Here is a 25,795-nt window from a genome sequence, read left to right as displayed (position 1 = left end):
GCGGGGGTTACACTGTGGGGGAGGGACATACAAAGCAACAAAGAAATAATCCTGTAAATGCGTTAGAAACACATGCATGAAAGAAACGAAAACATTAAAATACATATTTAAGGGTTCATTTTCCTAACATCACATTATCTGACCTTTTCCGCTTGACTCATACCTATACTAGATATTGCAAATAAGGGAAACCATGGGACCTATGCTTCTTTGGGCCTGGCTTACTTCACTTAATATAATTTTTTCCAAGTTTTTCCATTTCCTAACAAATGGGGAAATGTCATTCTTTCTGATGGAGGCATAGAATTCCATTGTGTATATATACCACATTTTCTTGATCCATTCATCTACTGAGGGGCATCTGGGTTGGTTCCAGATCTTAGCTATGGTAAATAATGCTGCAATAAACATCGTTGTGCTGGTAGCTTTAGTGTGGTCTTGTTTGTAAACATTTGGGTAAATGCCCAAAAGTGGGATTGCTGGATCATAGGGGAGATCTATGTGAAGTCTTTTGAGGAACCTCCATACTGCTTTCCAAAGTGGTTGAACAAGTTTACATGCCCACCAACAATGAAGTAAGGTTCCTTTCTGTCCACATCCCCTCCAGCATCTGTTGTTGTTAGAGTTCTTGATTTTTGCTGTTCTAACTGGAGTGAGGTGATATCTCAATGTTGTTTTGATTTGCATTTCTTTTATGGCTAGGGATGTTGAACATTTCTTCATGTGTCTATTGGCCATCCTTCTTTCTTCTTCAGAGAAGCTTCTCTTTAAGTCTTTCGCCCACTTATTTATTGGGCAGTTGTTTCTTTGAGGATTTGTTGTTGGGTGGTTTAATTTTTTGAGTTCCAAGTATATTTTAGATATGAGACCCTTGTCCGTTGTATGGCTAGTAAAGATCTTCTCCCAATCGGTGGGCTTTCTATTGATCTTGCCAGCTATGTCATTTGCCCTGCAGAAGCTCTGCAACTTTATGCAATCCCATTTGACCAACCTTTCTTTGATTTGTTGTGCTTCTGGGTCTCTATTCAGAAAATTTCGACCTGAGCCAAGGAGACCTAGGGTTTCTCCTATTCCATCCTGTAATGTTTTCAGAGTGTCTGCTTTGAGTTCAAGGTCTTTGATCCATTTGGAGTTGATTCTGGTGCAGGGTGATATATAAGGATCTAGCTTTAGTTTTCTACATGTAGTTAACCAATTTTGCCAGCACCATTTACTGAAGAGGCTGTCTTTATTCCATTCTATTGTTTTAGCTTCCTTATCAAAGATTAGATGGCTATAGGTCTGTAGGTTCATTTCTGGGTTTTCAATTCTATTCCATTTGTCCTGAGGTCTGTTCTTATGCCAATACCAAGCTGTTTTGATTACTATGGCTTTATAGTAGAGTTTGAAATTTGGTATTGATATTCCTCCAGCAGTGTTCTTTCCGTTGAGGAGCGTTTTTGCTATTCGGGGTCTTTTATTGTTCCATATGAATTTTTGGATTGCCTCCTCTATTTCCTTGAAGAATGAGGGTGGAATTTTGATAGGTATCGCATTGAATTTGTAGATAGCCTTGGGAAGTATTGCCATTTTCATGATGTTAATCTTGCCAATCCTGGAGCATGGGAGGTTTTGCCATTTTTTAAGCTCTGTTTTGATTTCCTTTTTCAAGATTTTAAAGTTTTCATCATAGAGGTCCTTAACTTCTTTGGTTAAGTTAATTCCTAGGTATTTTATTTTTTGTGGGGCTATTACAAATGGAGTTGCTTTCCTAATTTCAGCCACACTTTTCTCATTGTTGGCATATAGAAAAGCCATTGATTTTTGGGGGTTAATTTTATAACCTGCTACTTTGCCAAAGTTTTGAATCAGCTTGAGTAATTTGGGAGTGGAGTCTATGGGATTCTTTAAATACAAGATCATGTCATCTGCAAAGAGGGAGAGTTTTATTTCTTCTTTCCCTATTTGGATCCCCTTTATGTCTGCATCTTGTCTTATTGCTGTAGCTAGGCATTCTAATACTAGATTGAAGAGAAGTGGAGAGAGTGGGCATCCTTGTCTTATTCCTGAGTTAAGAGGAAATGGCTTTAGTTTTTCACCATTGAGTATAATGCTGGCTGTAGGTTTGTCATATACAGCCTTTATTGTATTGAGGAATGTTCCATGGATTCCTAATTTTTCCAGAACCTTCATCATAAAGGGGTGTTGGATCTTGTCAAATGCTTTTTCTGCATCTATTGAGATAACCATGTGGTTCTTATTCTTGCTCCTGTTGATGTGATGAATAATATTAATTGATTTGCGTATATTGAACCAGCTTTGCATCCCTGAAATGAATCCTGTTTGATCATGGTGTATGATTTTTTGGATGAATTGTTGAAGTCGATTGGCCAAAATTTTGTTGAGAAGTTTTGCATCAATGTTCATCAAAGAAATGGGTCTATAGTTCTCTTTCTTTGATGAGTCCCTGCCTGGTTTTGGGATGAGGGTTATGATGGCTTCATAGAATGTGTTCGGTAGTGAGCTTTCTCTTTCAATTTCATTGAAGAGTTGGAGGAGTATTGGTGTGAGCTCTGCTTTGAAGGCCTTGTAAAATTCCGCTGTAAAACCATCTGGTCCTGGACTTTTCTTAGCTGGGAGGTCTCTTATTGCTGTTTCTATTTCAATGCTTGATATGGGCCTGTTAAGCTGGTTTAACTCATCTTGGTTTAGTTTTGGCATGTCAATATTTGCTAGGAAAAGGTCCATTTCTGTCAAGTTCTCAAACTTATTAGCATAAAGTTTTGAGAAGTATTCCCTTATAATGTTCTGAATCTTGGTTGTTTCTGTGGTGATGTTTCCATTCTCATCTCTGAGTTTATTAATTTGGGTGTGTTCTCTCCTTTTTCTGATAAGGTTTGCTAAGGGTCTGTCAATTTTGTTAAGTTTTTCGAAGAACCAACTCTTTGTTTTGTTGATTCTTTCTATAGTTTTTTTGGATTCTAATTCATTTAATTCTGATTTAATTTTGATTATTTCTTTCCGTCTACTGGATTGGGGTTTATCTTGCTGCTCTTTTTCAAGGAGGTTTAGATGTGTCATTAAATTGTTAGTTTCCGATCTCTCCAATTTGTTGATGTAGGAGCTCAGAGCTATAAACTTGCCTCTGAGTACTGCCTTTGCTGTGTCCCAGAGGAGCTGGTAATTTGTGTGTTCATTTTTGTTGAATAGCATGAACATTTGAATTTCCTTTCTAATCTCTTCCATGACCCACTCATGATTCAGCAGTGTGTTGTTCAGCCTCCATGTGATACCGGACTTTCTTTGGTGGCTTTTGGTGTTGAGATCTAATTTTATTCCCTTGTGGTCAGAGAGAATGCAAGGTATAACTTCAATGTTTCTGAATTTAGACAAGTTTGCTTTGTGGCTTAAAATGTGGTCTATTTTAGAAAACGTTCCATATGCTGCTGAGAAGAACGTGTATTCTGTTGCTGCTGGGTGAAATGTTCGGTAAATGTCTGTTAAGTCTAGTTGATCTATGCAGCTGTTTAGATCTGGGGTTTCTCTGTTGAGTTTTTGCCGAGTTGATCTATCTAGTGGGGAGAGTGGTGTGTTAAAATCCCCAACAATTAATGTCTTTGGATCTATATGGGATTTGAGGGACAGTAGTGTTTCTTTGATAAATTTGGGTGCTCCATTGTTTGGCGAATAGATATTTAGAATTGTAATATCCTCCTGAAGGAGAGATCCTTTAATTAGTATGTAGCGACCTTCTTTATCTCTTCTCACGAATATTAGTTTGAAGTCTATTTTATCTGATATTAGGATTGCAACTCCCGCCTGTTTATGAGGGCCGTTTGCTTGGTAGATTTTGTTCCAGCCTTTAACTTTGAAAATATGTTTGTTTTTATGGGCAAGATGTGACTCCTGCAGGCAGCAGATAGAGGGGTCTTGTTTTTTAATCCAACTAGACAGTCTAGGTCGCTTAATTGGAGAGTTCAGTCCGTTAACATTAAGAGATAGGACTGAGAGGTATTTGGGGGTTCCTGCCATGTTATCCACCTTCTTGGGGGCTGTGAAAACTGGGTTCTTCCTAAGGTTCTTGGATTCTCAGTTTGGGTGCAGTTTCTTGGCCTTTGTTGCGTTCTTGTTGGTTTTCTATGTGTAGGACATATTTAAGAATCTTTTGCAGGGCTGGTTTGGTGGAGATGTATTGTTTCAATTTTTCTTTGCTATGGAAAGTTTTTATTTGGCCTTCAGTTATGAAGGAGAGTTTAGCTGGGTACAGTATTCTTGGTTGATAGTTGTTTGTTTTTAGGGCATGGCATACGTCATTCCAGGCTCTTCTTGCTTTGATTGTCTCTGCTGAGAAATCTGAGGTAATTCTAATTGGTTTCCCTTTATAGGTGATTAACCTTTTCTCCTTGACAGCTTTAAGGATCTTTTCCTTGGTCTGGGTTGATCCTGTGTGGATTATAATATGACGGTGGGATGTCCTATTCTGGTCTGCTCTATTTGGGGTTCTAAAAGCTTCTTGTATCTGAATAGGCCTATCTTTTTGTATGTTTGGGAAGTTCTCTGCTAGGATCCTGTTAAACAAATTTCCTAGACCATTAACTTCTGTTTCTAGGTGCTCCTCTACACCCATTATCCTTAGATTGGGCCTTCTGATGGTGTCTTCCAGGTGTTGGATAGACCTATCATATTTCTTGGACTTGTCTTGGATGGTTGTATGTTCTTTCTCTATAATATCTAGGCTGTCTTCAATCCCTGAGATTCGATCTTCTGCATGGTCTAACCTGCTGTCAAGACTCTCTACTTTGTTTTTTATCTCTTTTCCTTCTAATTGGTCAGCTTTGATGGCTTCAAGTTCTTTGTTGAAGCTCTGTTTTAGGTCTTGTATGATTTTCTTTACTTCCTTAATTTGGTGTTCAGTGTTTGTTCTCAAATCACTTAGTTGATTGGTTATGGTTTCTTTGGACTCCCATTCCTTCTGTTGGGTTCCATTCAGCATTCCCTTTGTGGTCTCCTTGACTTCCTTCAGCTCTTTGTTAATGGATTCCATGAATGCCTTTAGTGATCTTTGTGTATTCTCTACCTGGTCTCTTAATTCGTGAATTACTCTTTGATTAGTTTCCTCCCTTCTGTGGGATTCCTGCAGTTCTCTTTGAGTGTTCTCTGCCTGCTCACGCCATTCCTCCCTTTCTCTTTGAGTATTCTCAAGTTGTTCATGCAAATCCTGTATCAGTTTTTGAGAAGCTTCCTCACGCTTATGATATTCCTGTATAAACTTCTGGGATGCCTCCTCTCTCTCCCTATCACACTCATACAGAGTCCTTTGTACATTGTCAAACTTCTCATTTATCATGTTTGCTATTAGTGTTTGTAGAGCTATTTGGGAACTCTCCTCTGGATTATTCTTTATCTGTTCTAATCCCTGATTATCAAGGTTGGGAATTGAGATACCCGAATTTGCCATTTTTCTTGTGTTTTTCCGGCTTACTCGGCCCATTTGAGATAAAGATTGCACCAGTTTTGTGCTAGAACACTATCTTAAGGCAACCATCAACCAAAGTTTGCATTTGTACAGTCAATAGTCTACAGATACAATCTAGTTCAACAGATACATTTATTCAACATCAAACGACTATATGTTAAAGGACTTCGAACCGCAGAAAAGAATTTGGAAAACCAGAAATTATTAGGATTAGGGAGAGATGTGGGTAAAAAATAGGAATAGATTGGTGTGGGGAGGCACAGGGAGAGTTAACTATGTCCTAATCACAGTGCAGGAAATGGGTTGGGTAGGATGCAAGTAGAGAGATAGAGAAAAAGAAGAGACGGAAAGTGGAATAAAGAGAGACCAGAAAAAGAATAGAAACGTAAAAATTAATGTTATTATAGACGTTAAAAGACCGTCTATTGAGAGAGGAATGTGAATATGTTCAGAGAAGGGGAGGGACATAGAGGAGATGTGAAAAGCTTTAAGGATGGGAAAGGGAGAAGAAAAGATCAGAAGTTCAGTAGAGCTAGATAAAAAACAAAAAGATAATTAAGAAAGAAAGAAAAAGAGAAAGAACACAAGAAAAGAAAGGAAAACTCTCATTCACGTATTCCTAAAATAAAAATTATAAGATGAGGAAAAAAAAGTTACTGGAAAACAATTATTTTTTCAGAAGAGGCAAAAATTAAAGATTAATAAAAGTTTTAGAAGGGAAAAATTTATATATATATATATATATATATATATATATATATATATGGTAACAAAAAACAAAAAACAAGCAAAAAAAAAGAAAAGAAGAAGAAGAAGAAAAAAAGAAAAAAAAAGAAAAAAAAAGAAAAAAAAGTCTTTTGATTTTTTTTTTGTTGGGGGGGGGGAGGAGTGGGAAGAATCCTGTATCTCCCTTTTGTCTGCAACCAGTCTCTTGTTGGAGTCTCTGGTCAGCTTGAGGTCCTGTGGCTTGATTGGTTTCTTAAGTCGGTTGGTTGGAAGAGGCAGAAAAATGCTCTGCTTTACCCAAGATTTTGAGATCCCCCTCCCAGGTTAGTTTTCTGGGAGGGTGGTCTGCTTTGAGAGTCACAAAAGAGGGGGATGTGGTGATGAGGCTAGGTTCTGGGTAGAGTTGAGGCCTTTCAATAAACAGTAGCTTTTCCCTGGGGCTATTTTGTGATAAAGCTCACAGCGCCCAGCCTGGAGCCATTCTCCAGGTTTCCGTTTTTCAATTGATTGTGGTGGCTGCTAGAGGGAGGGGCAGCCTCTGGCTCTGGTTACCCAGTGAAGCAGGGCACTCCGCTGGCGCCTGAGCTGGGTGACTTTTCCCTGGATGGAGCTGAGTCTGGCAGGTCACTTCGCCGTTAAGTTCTTGTGACCTGCTAAATGACTCGTTTTATTCCAAGGCCTGAGCTGGAGCTAGCAGCTCCTCCGAGCTTTGTCGGTATCCAAGATGGAGATCACCGGTGCTGGGGGGGGGAGGGGTGGCCTTCCCTCCTCTGCTCCCTGAGGAGTGAGGATGTTGGGCTTGTACTCACGCCGAGTCTTGGATCCTGGGTCGTCTCTGGTCTGCAAACAGCAGGATGAAGATGTTCGCTCCTTGTCGGTTCTTGTTGGTGTTGAGTAGAATCCGCTCGTCTGCTGCGTCTGGCTCCTTCGTCCCCGACTCTCTGTGTCTCAGGTATTACTCCACGGCGGTGGTCGCCGCCGCGGCCCCGCCGCCGGAGCGGCAGCTGCTGCGTTTCCTTGGCTTCCCCTCTCTTGTCTAACTCTCTGTCCTGTGATGACACACTTGGTGTGATTCTCTGGCTTAGGACTGTTCACTGGAACTCTAAAACTCCTTTCTATGGGAGAGCTTGTTCAGATTCCAGCTTCTCCTTCGCCATCTTCCCGGAACCGTGGCTATATTTCTTAAATCTTATTTTGTAAAAATTACATACATGGAATGGACTTAGTCAAGCTATTTGAACCAATTAGTAATGCTTTCCTTATCAGAGTTTTGAAATGTGACAAATAAAAATGTTCATGTTTAAACAGATTGTAAGAAATGATAGTATAGGAAATAATCTTTTATATTTCATATGCAAAATTCTTTTTGTCAAGTTAATACATAGTGATGAATCAAACATAAAATAAAAATGATATTCAGGCAAGAAGGGGCTTATTATTATTAATAATGGACTTTAATATTAGAAGAAAATTCAAAAACTCTTATGAATTATAATCTTGAATGAAAGTTTATTTTTTGCAACACATACATGTCATTCTTAACTTATATGAGTGAAGCAGTGTGAGAGGGAAAAGGAAGAAAATGAAGGAGATGGAAAGAGACAAAAAGAAAATACTACTGGGACAGAGAGAACGGTCCCACAAAAGAGTCAGCATAATTTCAAAAGGTGAATGTGTGAGTGGAAATATACAGTTAGTGAACAAAACAGTATCTATGGACAACATTAAAAGATGTAAATTTATGAAGAAGAAAATATTAAGGAAATGGATTTGAGGACTCTGCAACAAATGTGGTGTGCAGACAGAAGTCAATATACTGAAAAATTTAAAATGAGATGTACAAGATGCCATGTCCAAAACGAACTTTACAATTTTGGTGGGGGTGGGGGGTGTAAAGGTAGAGAGACTGTAACTGAGCTGGTGGGAGGGAAGGGATGGTAGGGAAAAACAAAGAAGGAGGCAACAATGATGGATAAGATTTGTGCTGAATACCTTGCCCATGGAATTGCAACCCCTATGTATGGTATTTTCCCATTAAAAAATTTTAGAAGAGTTATTGAGAAAGACAAGAGTGAAAAGACATTAAGAGGAGGGGATAATAGAATTAACTGCAGATTGAATAGGTGGAGCCAAAAATACAGAAGCAAAACTCCAGTTTAAATTGTGACCACCATCACTTTTGACTAACACTGCTAAGAAAATGCACACTAGTTCCTTAGTCTTTGAAATAAAAATTCTATAATACAAATTATGACAAAAGAAGACATAATTACTGTAGTTTTAAATCAGACCTTGTGAATACTAAGCAAACCTATGTGCTTAATCTTAAGAATGACTATTTCTACTACTGTCTTTCATACTGAAGTCATGCAGAGAATTTCTATTTGGCATTAACAAGATGTTGTAACACTTTAGGACAAAAATGCATCCCAGGAGGCCCACACTGGAGGCCAAGATAGAGAGGACTTCCACGGCCACCATAATCTTCCCCTTGGCACTGTGGTAGACAGGCAGGAAAGTGAGCCACACACTGCAGAACACCAGCAGCATGCTGAAGGTCAGTAATTAGGCTTCATTGAAGGTGTCAGGCAGGTTCCTGGCCACAAAAGCTACAGTGAAGCTGGCCAGTGCCAGGGAGCCCAGGTATCCCAGGACACAGTAGAAGGCAGTGAGGGAGCCTGTGTTGCAATGAATGATGATGTGACCATGTTCAGAGTACAACTGTGTCCACAAAGGGAGGAGAGGTTCCCAGCCAGAGTCCACAGAGAATCACCTGGATGAGGGTGCAGATGGGGATGATGAATTTAGGAGCCCCTGATACCAGCAGCCACCTCATCCTTATTCCTCGGGAAATGGCCTTGAAGCCCAGGACCACAGTCACTATTTTGGCCAGCACTGTGGAAACAGCCACAGTGAACACAACCCCAAACGTGATCTGCTGCCGGATGCAGGTGACTGTGTTTGGTCTGCCTAGAAAGAGCAAGGAACAGAGGAAACAGAAGATGAGGGAGATCAGCAAGATATGGCTGAGAGCCCTGTTATTGGCCTTGACAATGGCAGTGTCTTGGTATTTCACAAACATTCCATGAACAGCAGCAGTTAGCATGGAGAAGCAAAGAGCCATGCTAGCCCAAGGGATCTTCAAATGCCAGGAAACTTGCAGTTTTCAAGAAGCACTGAGTCCTGTGTGTGTTGGCATACTGATGAACTGGACACTTCACACATTGCTCCATATCTGGTGAGACATGTATACTACAATTACTTTTATAAATGATCATTATTTTCTTCAAAGCTTTTAGGAAATTTTTCACTTAGGTGAAATCCTTAGATGTCAGTATTTAGTATCATAAATACGTCTTTGTATTTTTTCCCTGGCCATAACTGCCTCCCATTTTTATCTTATTCATTCAGACTTTTATTATTGTCAAGGTGATTGCAGAGTGATTACTATTAAATAAATAAGGTAATAATTATATTTCTTGTCAAACTTGCTACCTCTTCCTTCATTTTTCTCCTACTTTCCCTCCTCCAAAAACTCCCCACACAAGTTGTACAGAGATCATTTCCAACATACTGTCTTGTGTTGCATTGATTCCCCCTTGTCCTTTCTGTTACCATTTTGTTGTTTCCTTTCTCTAATTCAGCTAAACATTTCTAGGGTACCAAAATCAAATACTGTGACAAAAGGGGATACCAATAGGGGAAAGAATATACAAAAGATTCATGAAATAACATAGTACATTAAAAAAAACAACAACAACAAAGAAAAAGCTCTTCTGCTCATATCTTGGAGAACATTTTATTAGCCTCATCTTATAGGGTGATATGAACATAGCTATTGAGCTATTCTGCTCATCTGCTAAGATTATCCTAGACATATACTAATTATCGTAAATAAAGGAAACCAAGGACCCTATATTTATTTGGGTCTGGCTTATTTCACTTAATATGATTTTTTCCAAGTCTTTCCATTTCCTTACAACTGAGGTGGTATTTATGCTTCCATCAGTCTTTATTATTCAACCTTTTTTTCACTCAATGACTATTACATGCATTGATAATGTAACAGTTGGGCTACTATAGTATCTTTTTTTTTAATTGTGAAAATACCATACAGAGAGGTTACAATTACATGGACAAGGTAATGAGTACAATACTTACCAAGAACTGTTGCCTCCTCTTTGTTTCTGCTTACCATCCCTTCCGGTCTCCCCTGCCCCTGGGGCACCCCCGCACCCTGGGCCAAAGTTGTAAAGTTCATTTTTCGACATAATGTCTTGTACATCTCATTGTTGCAATGAGTCCATCTGTATCTCTATTTAAATGATTCGTTTTTTCCCTTCCCCTCCACAATTTATACCAACATCAAATACAATGAAAAGAGGGGATACCATGGGGAAGGGATATACAAAGCAACAAAGAAATCATCTTATAAATATGTTAGAAACAATAGCAAGAAACAAAATAATAGCAACTGAGTCCTTATCTTGATCTTTTTTACACTACTTCTCACTCATTAACAATTCTTCAATTGGATTAAAATTGTAATTATACAGCTTAAATTTCCCTACATGTTTTTGTAAAACAATTTTGCCCTGTGGCATATTATCCTTGATTCATCTCATTAGATTTGGCTTGCCTGCTCCCCTGTGAAGCTGTAGTTACAGATTGACCATTCTTGGGCACTCTATATTCATGCTCATTTTTTATACTGAATCTAACTTACTGGGCCCTTGTCCTGTGCCTGGGTACTGAGGAATGAAGATATGTGAGACCCATGTTTTCTGTGCATATAAAATATAACTTTTAAGATGAACACTCTCCTCAATAAGACATTTAATTTCCTGTTAGAATTTAGACTTGTCTTAATGATTAATTATAATAAGGATTCCTGGAGATAACTTTGCCTGGAATAGCCTGGAAAATATTACTAAATATATAATTCAAAGCTATGGTCTACTGTATTGCAATTAGCAATACCATCTCTTGTCAGAAGTTAGTTATTAACAGGGAGAGAGAATGGGCTCTGTAATCCTAATACACAATTTTTGCATTAATTTCTTTGGAATGAGGAAAACTAGGGAGAGATAAAGAATTTCTTCATTTAAGAGATAAAGTTTTGTGTAAGTTTACTGAAATCCTAACTCAGAAAAATTAGCGGGAGTATAAAAGAATATGTAACTTCACTGAAATCACATACTCTCCCAATAATTTCACATGATACAATGAGGATTCTGCATTTTACTCAATGATATAAGCTCAACTCTATTAATGAAATTTCTTAAATAGACAAGGAAGAAAGTACAAAATGCAATAGAAAGTGATGAGTATTTTGATTATATCTTGATTAACTTACTGAGGAAGTTGAAAATTAATTACATTTTCTTTCTTTCTTTTTTTTTTTTTTTTGTCAGTCATGGGCTTTGAACTCTGGGCCTGAGTGCTGTCCTTCAGCTCTTCAGCTCAAGGCTAGCACTCTACAACTTGAGCTACAGCAACACTTTGGTTTTCCTGGTGCTTTATTGGAGATAAGAGTTTCTCAGACTTTGCTGCCTGGGTTGGCTTTGAACCATGATTCTCAGGTCTCAGCCTCCTGAGAATCTAGGCATGAGCCACCAGCACCCGGCTTACATTTTCTTTGTTAAACATCATGCCCTCAACAAAAGAATAAGCACACAATATATTTTGCTGAACATTTTTATTGTCAACTAAAATTTTAATTTATAGAAAGCTATGGTAAGTTACTTAGCCATGTATGATTTAGAAATTTAAATGTGAGAAAAGGTATGAAATCAGCCTGATCAGGTAAGGGTATGAGACTCTTATTTCCAATAAGATGTCGAACAGCTAGAAAAGGAATGGTAATTCAAGTGGTAAAAGAAAAAAAAGCCTTGAGTGAGAAAGGTAAAGGAGATTATAGGCCCTGATTATAAGTATGCATAAATGAATCAAATTATTATCAGAAGAAACCTGTAAAGAACTCTTGAACAGACAAGAAATGAGTGCAATTATGTATATTTCTCTTAAATATGTAATTCTGTTAACATAGTATAGAGCCCACTAAATCAACCTATTTGAAACAATAATTACAGCTTGCCTTCTCAAGATTTGGACATGTGGCACATAAAAATTTTCCAGTTTAACAGATTGTAAGTAGTGATGAAATTACAAGAAATAATCTTATATATATTTAGTATTCGAAATACTTGGTGTCAAATTAATGCAGAGTGATTAACCAACCATAAAATAAAATGTATATCCAGGCAAGAGGACACATATTATTATGCATGACCGATTTTAATCTTAAGAGAAAATTCAAAACATCTCATAAATTGTAACCTTGAATCAAAATGCATTTTTGTACCATTTACAAGTCATTCCTAAGTTATATGAGGGAAGCAATGTGAGAGAGAAAAGAAAGATAAAGAAGGAGATGGAGAGAGAAAAAGAGAAAGATTGGGACAGAGAGGAAGGTCCCACAAGAGAGATAGCATAATTTCAAAAGGTGAAGGTTTTAGTAGAAATATACAAGTATTGAACAAAGCAATATCTAAGGACAACATTAAAAGATGTAAATTTGTGAAGAAGAAAATACTAATGAAATGGATTTGAGGACTCTGCAACATGGGAGTGTGCAACAGGAAGTTAATATACTGAAAAATTTAGAAGAGTTGTTGAGAAAGATAAGAGTGAAAAGATATTAAGAAGAGGGGATAATAGAATTAAGTGAAGACTGGATAGGATTAAGCAAAAATATAGAAGCAAAACTCCAGTTTAAATTGTGATCACAATCACATGTGTCTACCACTGCTAGGAAAATGCACACTAGATCCTTAGTCTTTGAAGTATACATTCCATAATATAAACTATGACAAGAAGAGATAATTACTATAGAATTAGATCAGACCTTCTGCATACTAATCAAACCCATGTGTTTAATCTTAAGAATGATTATTTCTCCTACTGTCTTTTATATCTGAAGACATGCAGAGAAGTTCTTTTTGGCATTAACAAGATGGTGTAACACTTTGGGACAAAAATGCAGCCTAGGAGCCCTGCACCAGAGGCCAAGATGGAAAAGACCTCCACAGCCACCATGATCTTCCCTGTGGCACTGTGGTAGACAGGTAGAAAGGTGAGCCACACACTGCAGAACACCAGCATGCTGAAGGTCAGGAACTTGGCTTCATTGAAGGTGTCAGGCAGATTCCTTGCCAGAAAAGCCACAGTGAAGCTGGCAAGGGCTAAGGAGCCCAGATATCCCAGGACACAGTAGAAGGCAGTGAGGGAGCCCATGTTGCACAGAATGATGATATGGCCATGTTCAGAGTGTGCATTTATGTCTACAAAGGGAGGAGAGGTTCCCAACCAGAGTCCACAGACAGTCACCTGGATGAGAGTGCAGATGGGGATGATGAAGTTAGGAGCCCCTGATACCAGCAGCCACCTCATCCTTCTTCCTGGGGAAGTGGCCTTGAAGGCCAGGACCACAGTCACTGTTTTAGCCAGCACTGTGGAAACAGCCACAGTGAACACAACCCCAAATGTGATCTGCTGCAGGATACAGGTGACTATGTTGGGACGGCCAAGAAAGAGCAAGGAACAGAGGAAACAGAAGATGAGGGAGATCAGCAAGATGTAGCTGAGTGCCCTATTATTGGCCTTGACGATGGCAGTGTCTTGGTATTTCACAAACATTCCAAGAACAGCAGCAGTTAGCAAGGAGAAGCAAAGAGCCATACTAGCAAGAGCTATGCCTAAGGGATCTTCAAAAGCCAGGAAACTTGCAGTTTTCAAGAAGCATTGAGTCCTGTGTGTGTTGGCATACTGATGATCTGGACACTTCACACATTGCTCCATATCTGTTGAGACATGTACACTATGATTATTTCTTTTTATGAACCTCGTTTGTTCCAAATAATTTAGGAAAATTTTCACTCAGGTGAAATCCACAGATGTCAGCATTTACTATAATTAAAGTGTTTTTATATTTTATATATTTATATTTTTCTTTTTATTCTGAATTTTTTATTGTCAAGGTGATGTACAGAGGGGTTACAGTTACATATGTAAGGTAATAAGTACATCTCTTTTCAAACTTGTTACCCCTTCCCTCATTTTTCTCCAGTTTCCCTCTCTGCCACTTTCTCCCCACAAGTTTTATGCATCATTTCTGATATAGTTTTGTGTATATTGCTGTGGCATTGGTTCCTCCCTTGGCCTTAATCTCACCCTTCTGTTGTTTCAATTCTCTTCCCTAATTCAAATAAACATAAACATATTTCTAGGTTACCAAAAGCAAATATAGCTAAAGCAGGGGATATAATATAGGGAGGAAAAGGTACAAAAAATTCACAAAATCACATAGTACATTAAAAAAACAAAAACAAAGAAAATCTCTTGTGTCCATATCTTGGAACTCATTTTGCTTATCATCAGCTTATATGGTCATATGTACATATCCATTGAACTTTTCTGTTCATCTGCTAAGATTATCTTAGATGTTTACTAATTATTTCATCGAGCCTATGTTTCTTTGGGTTGAGATTACCTCACTTTCCAAGTCTTTCCATTTCCTTACAAATGGGGTGGAGTTTTGCTTCTTTTTGATTCAACATTTTGTCACTCAATGGCTCTCACATGTATTGATGATATAACAGTTTGGGCATTATAATATCTTAAATTTTTTCTACACTAATTCAAACTCTCATTAACAGTTGTTCAATCATAATTGTAATTATATAGCTTAAGTTTTTCTACATGTTTCTGTAAAGCATTAATTTTACCCTGTCATATATTATCCTTGATTTCATCTCATAATGTTTGTCTCACCTGTGAACCTGTGGGAACAGATTGACCGCTCTTGGACACTCTATAATCATGCTCACTTCTTACACTGAATCTAGCTTACTGGACCCTTGTCCTTTGCCAAGAAGAGTTCTAGACACTAAGAAATAAAGATATGTGAGTTCTATGTTTTCTGTGTGCATAAAATATCTTTTAAGATGAATACTCTCCATAATAAAATATGTTTAATTTTCTATGAGAGTTTAGACTTGTCCTATTGATTATTGATAAGAAGGATTCTTGGAGATAACTTTTTCTGCAATAATCTGAAACATGTTACTAAATATATAATTCAAATCCATGAGATATCATATTACAATTACCAATACCACCACTTTTCAGAATTTAGTTATAAATAGGGAGAGGAGCATGAGCTCTGTATTCCTAATACACAGCTTTTGCATTAACTTGTTTGGAAAACTAGGGAGAGATAAAGAATTTCTTCATAAGTCACAGACTCACCTGTGCTATTAGCAATCTGATTTTCTGGGCAAGGTGTACAATCAAAGCAACAGACAGCCATTCCCTCCTTAGGAGATTTTCTGAATCCAGGATCACAACTCTTACTGCAGACAGAGAGAGGAGTCTGAGGAAAGGCAGGGATATGCCAGTGACTGTTCGGACTCATATCAAACGCTGCAAAAATCCATCATTTTAAAGACTGCGATTTTTAAGATTATGTTTTATACAGGTACGTGCAGTCGATTTATTGAATTCTGTTATAGATCCCATATTCCATGATTCCCAAAGGGTATGCGATACAACATTGATTTCTAGCCTGTTGAATGACTGAAAGTAATGGGATCTTTAAAAGGCTGAATGTATGGGTGAAAATGAAATTTCTATTGCACAGCCCTATGGGATTTTGGGATTTTCTTGAATTAATATTATTACAAGTTTCTGTATAAAATTTTATTGTAAAAATTCTATACAGACGTGTGACAGTTACATGAGAAAGGTTATGATTACATTATCTTTTTTTAAATTATATTAAGTGAAGTGAGCCAAGCCCAAAGAAACATAGGTCCCATGGTTTCCCTTATTTGCAATATCTAATATATGTATGAGTCAAGCAGAAAAGGTCAGATATGGTGATGTTAGGAAAATGAACCCTCAGATATGTATTCAAAAGTTATTTTTTCTTTCATGCAATTGTTTTTTTATTTTTTATTGTGAAAATACTGTACAGAGGGGTTACAATTAGATGGGCAAGATAATGAGTACATTTCCTAACAAGCATTGTAGCCTCCTCCCTTGTTTCCCCTTCTCATCCCTTCCAAGCCTCACCCCGCCTCCACACCCAATTCTCCCCCAACACCAAAGTTGTAAAGTTGGTTTTCGACATGACAACTTGTACTTCTCATTGTTGCAACGGGTCCACCTGTATCCTTATTTAAACGTCTTGTATTTCCCCTTCCCCTCTACAAATTATACCGACATCAAATACAGTGAAAGCAGGGGTTATACTGTGGGGGAGGGACATACAAAGCAACAAAGAAATAAACTTATAAATGCATTAGAAACAAATGCATGAAAGAAAAAAAAACTTGAATACATATCTTAGGGTTCATTTTCCTGATATCACCTTCTCTGACCTTTTCTGGTCGACTCATACATATACTAGATATTGCAAATAAGGGAAACCATGGGACCTATATTTCTTTGGGCTTGGCTTACTTCACTTAATATACTTTTTTTCCAAGTCTTTCCATTTCCTAATTAATGGGGCAATGTCATACTTTCTGATGGAGGCATAGAATTCCATTATGGATATATACCACATTTTCTTGATCCATTCATCTACTGAGGGGCATCTGGGTTGGTTCCATATCTTAGCTATAGTAAATAATGCTGCAATAAACACAGTTGTGCTGGTAGCTTTAGTGTGGTCTTGTTTATAAACATTTGGGTAAATGCCCAAAAGTGGGATTGCTGGGTTATAGGGGAGCTTTATGTAGAGTCTTTTGAGGAACTTCCATACTACTTTCCAAATTGGTTGAACAAGTTTACACTCCCACCAACAATGAAGTAAGGTTCCCTTCTGTCCACATTCCCTCCAGCATCTGTTGTTATTAGAGTTCTTGATTTTTGCCAGTCTAACTTGGGTGAGATGGTATCTTAATGTTGTTTTGATTCGCATTTCTTTTATGGCTAGTGAGGTTGAGCATTTCTTTTTGTGTCTATTGGCCATCCTACTTTCTTCTTCAGAGAAGTTTCTCTTTAAGTCTTTCATGCGATTGTTTCTAACACATTTATAAGATTATTTCTTTGTTGCTTTGTATGCCCCTCCCTCACAGTATAACCCCTGCTTTCTCTGTATTTGATGTCAGTATTATTTGTGGAGGGGAAGGGAAAAACAAGTCGTTTAAATAAGGATACAGGTGGACCCGTTGCAACACTGAGAAGTACAGGTTGTCATGTCGAAAACGAACTTCACAACTTTGGTGGTGGGGGGGGAGGATTGGGTGGGTGGGGCAGAGGGAAGATTGGAAGGGATTGGAAGGGGAAACAAAGGAAGAGGCTACAATGCTTGATAAGAAATGTACTCATTATATTGCCCATGTAATTGTAACTCCTCTGTACACTATTTTCACAATAAAAAATAAATAAAAAAAAACATTGTCTTTTTTTCTGTGTGTGTTGGGGTCTGGTCGCAGGGCCTGAACTGTGGGCCTGGGCTCTGTCCCTCAGCTCTTCAGCTCAAGGCTAATGCTCTACCACGTGAGCCACATTACCACTTTTGGCTTTTTACTTTTTGCTTATGTGGTGCTGAGGAATCAAACCCAGGGCCTCAGGCATGCAAGGCAAGTGTTCTACCACTGAGCCACCTTCCTATCCCCACATTGTATATCAAGCATTGTAACCTCCTCCTTGTTTTTCCACTACTATCTCTTTCTTCCCCAAATCCTCCCTCCTCCCCCGCCCAATTTGTAAAGTTACTTTTCAACATAGTGTCTTGTACATCTTATTGTTACAGTGGGTCAACATGTATCCTTATTTCAACATTTTGTTATTTTCCTTCCACTCCACCAATTAGAAACACACACACACAGACACACAGACACACAGACACACAGACACACACACACACACACACACACACACACACACACACACACACACACACACACACACACACACACACACACAGGACTCAGGGCACCTGAAGCAAATAGAGTGAAAACAGGAATTATATCATGGGGGAAGAAAAAATCACTGTTGTCTCCTAGTCATCTGTGCTATGGGGAAGAGCAAGGAGTAAACCTCCACTTTATAGGGTTATGTGAACACCGGGTCACATTATCTTTCTCATTGTTTCCAGTGACCAAGACATGAGACTCTTGACACAGATTCCTTCAATGATTCCTCTAAACAAAGATAGTTAAATAGCAACTCAATTAACCATTACATAAACCTCCACAGAAAGGAGCAAAAGAAACATTTCAACCAATTGAATTTACTCCTCAGGTACTTTATCACAGTGTTAGATACCTACTGGGAAAAATGTAATTTACAATATTCAAAATCAACATGTAGAAACACATTTAACTTTTTTGGTTCTGATCCTTGGGCTTGAACTCAAGTCCTGTGCACTGGACTTGAGCTATTTTTGCTCAAGGATAACATTACACTACCAGAGTCACAGTTCTTCTTCCAGATTTTTGGAGGTTAATTGGAGATAAAATTCTCACAGACTTTCCTGTGTGAGCTGACTCTAAACTATTATATTTCCATATAAGCTCTATTAATTGGTAGGATTATAGGAGAAAGTTGCTGGCATTCAGCCAGGTATAAATTTAAAGGGTGACTCTTGCTGATTTGTGTGTGCTTAAAATTATTAGGGTAGATCCAACTCACCTCTGTAGTTCCAATGGCCCACTCTACCATATCTTCAGATAAAGACAGTTGATTACCATGTGGAGCATATGGAGAAAACTTCCCTATCCTCACTGCAAGTTCCAAACCTTCTGGAAAATTCCAAATGTTCAGAATGTCATACTCTGGCTCCAGTTTCCTTTTCTCATCCCAAATCATTTTAGCTCTAGTTGGATTGTAAAACTGGATGCTCTTCAGAAAAGTGTGCAGCTAAAAGAGAGACCTCATCTGTGGTTAAGTGAATCCCAAAGTTAAGACAGAAAACATGAAGTAAGAAATGCTCCTGATTGCCTTTAATCTCTGATTCTGAATTCAAAAAGAGTAGAGACACCCAATGAAGTATCTCAGAAATTAAATCTATGGAGGAATTAAAAATAATCACTTCTTTCCTGATCACTCAGAAAAGTAGTAGAAAGACTTTTTTCCAGAGAAATCATTTTAACCCATCTTGCCACAACCACTGTTTTATGAATGTCTATAATTTGTGGTTGTTAGATGGTTAATGCCAAAAGTTGAATGAAACTTGGTCACTTATGAAAAATATGGATAATTTTCTTCATTTGGTTATCCTATGATTTGACTGAATAAAGTCATAGGGAAAAGCTCTATTTGCAGTTTTCAAAAAACTAGCTATGAACATGTTGAGGTTATTAGTAACTAATGGAATTCATGAGAAAGTTCCTATCGGCTTATGGATGTAAACTGAGCTATGCAAGTAGCTCAGTTCAGAATCATGCTTGGAAGCCAGCTTAGGCAGAAAAGTTCGTGAGAATCATGTCTCCAATAAACAATTCAGAAAAAGCCAGAAAAATGCTGTGCTTAAGTGGTTGAGCAATAGCTTTGCACATAAAGAGACTCAGTCACTTGCCAAAATTAATTTATAGAAAGATGGAATATATTTTATCCTTGTTACTGGAAGATAGTTTTCTTAACAGCATATCCATACATATCTAGAATACTTAAAAGACACTGAAAGAACGAATCATATAGGGTTTTGAAAAACACCTGAAATATTTAATATTTTAAATGTGAATCTACATTTTTTTTCAATTTTTGTGTTTATGGTTGTTTCTAATACTAGAAAATAAAAAGTTTAAGAGTTGAGAGAATTACTTCAAATATTGAAATATTCATTAATTTCAGCAACCAAGTTATGTATGACATATGAATAAAAACTAACATATATATTTGTGAATATAAACACACATCATATATGCATATACATATCCAGGAACACACATGCATACATACAAAAATATTTAATTTCATACATTAAGGAACCCCTCTAGAAAGTGCCTTTGCTCTTAGTGTGTTCTCCAACATGGAAGAAATTACCTGTTCAGGGGAAGGCACTTTTTCTTTTCTATTGTCCATTGTTTGAATTTCTGTTTGATGAAGAAGCATCACATGGAGAGTCTGGGCCACAGCATACACAGCGTTGTAAACATTGTAACTCTCTCTAGACATAGTCATATCAAAAATATGCACAGGCAACAAATCCAAAGAGGCATCATGAACACAGTTGTCCCATGTTACACAGTCAGACTCAGAAGCTGAGCAATTAAAAGACAGAAACCACAGCCTCGCAAGAAAAATGTCTTCTGGGTATTTTGAAGGCTTAGCTGCCTTGATAAAATCTTTGAATCCAGAAACATCTACATAATGGTGTGTAAAAATAAGAGGCACATGCAATGAGCCTAGCATGAAATATCTCCTTTTCAGTGTGAAATCCCACTGTGAGTTCATAATGCAAACTTTGCCATGTATAAAAATTTGCTCGATAAATACCACTAAACCTATCAGTGAATCATTATCACCATATATGATGAGAACACTTGCTGAAGATAGATTTATCTCATTATGAACTGCTACGAGTTTGAATATATGTGACGTGTCTTGGGTTGACATCACTAGCTCATAGGCTATACAAACTCTGTTCTTGGCCATCTCTTCTTTCAATTCAGCAAGAACCCATGAAGCATTCTCATCTTGTGAGGTCAACAGTCCCACCCAGTTCCAGCTGAAATGAAGAAGTAATGAGACCATGGCAGTGGCTATTGGTGTGTCTTTTGGGGCCATCTGATAGAGAGCAGGAAACTTGTTATGATCACTCAGGGCACGATCAAAAGGCCCAAAGGTAAACTAAAGAGAAAGAAAATTGGACACTTCATGAATGAGAAGATTGCCATGTATCACAATCTTAGTCTTGAAGTCTGTTAAAAAACAGTTGAAGTTGAAGTAGGTTTTATTTCAGTTTTGAAAAAAAATAATTTGTTTTTGTACAACATATCAATTGACTTGTAATTATCTCTTGATCTTCAACACTATTCCTATCAACTCTTCTCAACTATATCAACATTACCTACTCCTAATTCCATTTTCACATATGCCCATTGTATATTATGGGTTCTTTTCACCAACAACTGATTCCATATTCCTTTCTATTTTCCCCTTAACACCTACCCCTCTCAGACAAGATATTCTTCACGTTTTTGGTGTTCATTTTTCATGCTGTCAGTAGATCAGAAAAGTTTCACCATGGAGTTCCACCCTTATGTATATCATACTTTAGTCAGATTGATCATCTGTATATGTAAGTGGCTATGTGCATCTTCCATATTTCATATTAAATGTTCATATTTTAGATCTAACTTTCATATAAGACAGGACACATTTATCCTTTCTTGTTTTGAGCCAGATTTACTTCATTCATCATGGTATCTTTCATGTGTGTGTGTGTGTGTGTGTGTGTGTGTGTGTGTGTGTGTACATGAATGCCAGTACAAGGGCACAAATTCATGACTTCTTGCACTTCACTGTCAATCTTCCTCAAGACTTGTGCTGTACCAATGGAGTCACATATCCACCTTGTGCCCTTTGCAGGTTAATTAGACATACAAATTACCTGATTAGCTAGGATTATAGTGTGAGTCATCAGTACCTTGCTCAGTCTGTACACTGCAAAGTCCTCTCCATTTCCTGATTCATTAAAGAAAATTATTGCTATCAATTTAAACAGTGAATTATCTATTTGTTGGCTCAAATCTTCTTTTTCCAAAGTGTGAAAATATATATTTCCAACTATCTTTGAGTGAATACTCTTTGATACTACAAAAATGGATGGGTTCATAAAAAGAATCTCTTCCTATCATTCTCTTCTATCACCTGAAATGCCACCAAATTAGACATTATTATATACTTCTACACTTTGCATCTCACCTGTGGAAATCTGTAGAGACTTAGCAATGTCCCAATCTGGTCAGATGTTATTCCTGATGGTCCTGTAAGTACTGCTATTGTCATGCTGTCTAGAATGCAGGAGTAGTTTGGAATCTTGTACTTCCCAAAGAGACAAGTGAAGGGATTCTTAAACATTGTCCAAGTTCTGAATTCAACATCATAGATATCATATCCCAGAGTCAAGTTATGTAAAAGATGAGGATTTTTGTTGATCTCCTCAATAGCAAAAGCCAAGGCCAAAACAAACTGATAGTTCTTGAACATAAATCTGTATAATGAGCAAAGAAATTGAGGAGGAATATTTCAAAACTTAAGACTTCAATACTTTAAATGCTTGGTTAGAATTGAATCTGAATGCAGTGTCTTATGTTTGTGTAAATATCTACAAAAGACATGAAGAGCATTTGTCATAAATGAGATTCATAAAGTTATTTAAGTTGAGAGAGAGCTTGTTTTCCCTATCACCGCATGCACTAGAGCGAAACTCTGTTGTCTTTGATTCAGTTTTCATGAGACACCAAATGTTGTATTGCCTTTACATTAGGGCAATTAGCTATACCAGTGTGGAAAATGATTCTGGTGTTTCCAGTCACCCATTTTATATTATAATATATTAAATTATATTTGACATGTCAGGCTAACTAAGGAATGTTTAATTTGACTGCAATGTTCAGAAGACAAGTGTTATTTATGAATAATTCTATAGCAAGCTCTGCTCACAGACCATCATATTGAATAGTTCTTACTGATAACAAGAAAAAGAGCTAAACTATTGTTGATGGAGATTTAATTTTTGCTTATATAACAAAACAAAAAGGATGCATCCAATTTCAAGGAAGTCAATTTGAAATAAGAAACCCATGGCATGAGGGTTCAGGAGAAAATTGTAGGTAAGGTTTGCATAGAAAGCTCAGTTCCAAGGCCTCCATGGTTAAATTCATTTTTCGTTACTCTCTTCCCAATATGTTTAATTAGAGACTGGAAAGGAAGCAATAGAACAAAATAAAGAGGATCAAAGTACTTTTCCTTCTTTCTCTGTGTTCTGTTTGTGTGTGACAAGGTATGTGTGAGTGTCTGTGTGTGTTTGTGTGTATTTACATGCAAGCTTGAGAGTGGGCATATTCTAAAGAAAGTAATATAATGAAATCACTTGGTATTGTTTAAAAGGAAACAATGAAGGCACGTTGGGTATACTAGTGAAATGTTCAATATATACTAAAGGTATATGTGAAATGATCACAATTAAAGTCTGTCATATTTTAAAAGCTCTAAACAGAAGAAAATAGTGAGCTTGTACATACACATGTGGAGGAATAAAATTTAGTAATGAAGATGTGTGAAAGAGGTTTTTAAAAAGTTGAAGGTTGAGCTCCCCTGTGACCCAGCAATCCCACCTTTGGGCATTTACCCAAACAATCATAAACAAGGCTATACTAAAGTTACCAGCACAACTATGTTTATCACAGGATTATTCACCATAGTTCAGATATGGAACCAACCCAGTTGCCCCACGGTAGATGAATGAATCAAAAATGTTTTATATATATATATAACATTATATATATAAAACATTATATATATATATATAATGGAATTTTATGCCTCCATCATAAAGAATGACACTGCCCCAGTTGTTAGGAAATACAAAGACTTAGAAAAATTACATCAAGTGAAGTAAGCAGGCTCAGAGAAACATAGATCCCATAGTTTCCTTTTTCTGCAATAACTAGTAAATGTCTAGGACAAGCAGAAGAGGTCTATATATATATATATATATATATATATATATATATATATATATATATGACCTTATAAGCTGATGCTAAGTGAAATAAGCTGCAAGATAAAAATATTTCTTCTGGGTCGTTTTAATGTATTTATCATGTATAGCTAGAAAGAAACAGGAAGAAGAGATTTAGACTGCCACATCCAGACACAGAGGCCCCTCAAGAAGACTCCTGGGGGCTGGGAAGGTGGCTCAGTGGTAGAGCGCTTGCCTTGCATGCTCGAGGCCCTGGGTTCGATTCCTCAGCACCACATAAGCAAAAAGAAAAAAGCCGGAAGTGGTGCTGTGGCTCAAGTGGTAGAGCGCTAGCCTTGAGCTGAAGAGCTGAGGGATAGCGCCCAAGCCCAGAGTTCATGCCCCATGACCGGACCAAAAAAAAAATTAAAAAAAAAAAAAGAAGACTCCTGATACCCAGCTCAAAATTGACACTGGAATCTGTGAGTACCTCCTAGAGGACTCCTTCCTTGGATGACTAGTTCCAGGTGGTGGTCTAATAGCCAATAATAGTTAAGGCAATTGAAATGACCTAAAGCCTCCCATTCATGAAAACCTCAAGACTAAATGTATTCACAGGAGGAATCTTTAAGTTCTTCAAATATGAGCACACTCTATACTCCACAAACTCCAGGTATGAAATCAAACCACAGAAATGAGTAGCCTTCCTGTATGGCAACAGTGAGAAGACTGGTACTGAAATCAAGAAAGCAATGTCATTTGTAATAGCTTCACAATAATACATAAGAATTAACTTAACCAAAGATGGGAAGGATCTATATTGTGAAAATGTTTAAAACTCTTATAAAGGCATTGAAGCTGACTTTAGGAAATGGGAAAATATCACATGCTCCTGGTATGAAAGAATGAACATCATGAAAATAGCAATTCTGTACAGAACAATATACAAATCCAATGCAATACCAATCAAAATTCCAGCAACATTCTTCCAAGAAAGAGAGAAATTCATGTGAAATAATTAAAGATCTAGAGTAACAAAAATAAACTCCTTAGCAGGAGGAACAGTGCTGTAGTAAGATCAATACCAAACTTGAATATTACAGAGCAATAGTAATAAAAACATTTTGGTATTGGCACAAGAAAAGGCCTGAAGCCCAATGAAACAGAACAAAAGACACAGAAACAATCTCACAAACATATAGCCACCTAATAGTTGATAATGCATCCAGAAACAGAGCTTCCAAGGAAGATAGCCTCTTACAAAAACAGTGCTGGCAAAATTGGCTATCTACATGCAGAAAACAGAGGCTTTATATCCATATATCACAGTGCATCAGAATGAACTCTAAATGGATCAAATATCTCCATGTAAGGCCAGATATTGTGAAAATATTACAGGAAGGACTAGGGAAACACCTAATCCTTATAGCATCATGGTAAAAATTCTAAACAAAGATCCAGAATCACAACAAATAAAAGGAAGACTGGATAAATGGGACCGTATTAAACTGAAGAGATTCTGCATAGCAAGAGACTTAGCTAGTAGGATAAATGAATAGCTTACAGAATGGGAGAAAAAAATTTGACTAGCTCTATGTCAGACAAAGGGGTCATATCTAACACATACCTAGATCTCAAAAATTAATAGCACAGAATGAAACTTTCCAAGTCAACAACCCAATCAATAAAAGGGCCAAATACCTTAAGAAGGACGTCTCAGAGGAAGAAAATTGGTCAATTGATACATAAACAAACCACAGACAAAAGTAATGTTCCCAGAAGTGTGTTCATAACTTCTGGGAACATTACTTTTGTCTGTGGTTTGTTTCTGCTCTGGTTTATTCCCTGTGATTTCAGTCCCCATATTCTTCTATATAAGTTTATGAGAGCTGAGAAGGGAATGGGAATCA

General features: G+C 37.4%; 1 protein-coding gene across 1 annotated transcript; it reads right to left on the bottom strand.

Annotated features, from left to right (window-relative positions):
* Positions 1 to 13,141: 13,141 nt before the first annotated feature.
* Positions 13,142 to 22,444, bottom strand: LOC138813703 (vomeronasal type-2 receptor 116-like; the record flags this gene model as incomplete). The annotated part of the gene is made up of 5 exons (XM_070002086.1): positions 13,142 to 14,043; positions 15,491 to 15,614; positions 18,887 to 19,114; positions 20,240 to 21,046; positions 22,124 to 22,444. Coding segments are annotated over 5 exons (2,382 nt in total), but the record flags the coding sequence as incomplete, so codon positions are not given.
* Positions 22,445 to 25,795: the final 3,351 nt, after the last annotated feature.

The sequence above is a fragment of the Dipodomys merriami genome, unplaced genomic scaffold, assembly GCF_024711535.1.
Source record: "Dipodomys merriami isolate MVZ:Mamm:240054 unplaced genomic scaffold, mDipMer1.0.p SCAF_6, whole genome shotgun sequence".
In the NCBI taxonomy this organism is placed as follows: Eukaryota; Metazoa; Chordata; class Mammalia; order Rodentia; family Heteromyidae; genus Dipodomys; species Dipodomys merriami.
The sequence above is the reverse complement of the archived record's forward strand: the minus strand, read 5'-3'. Positions and strand labels throughout refer to the sequence as shown.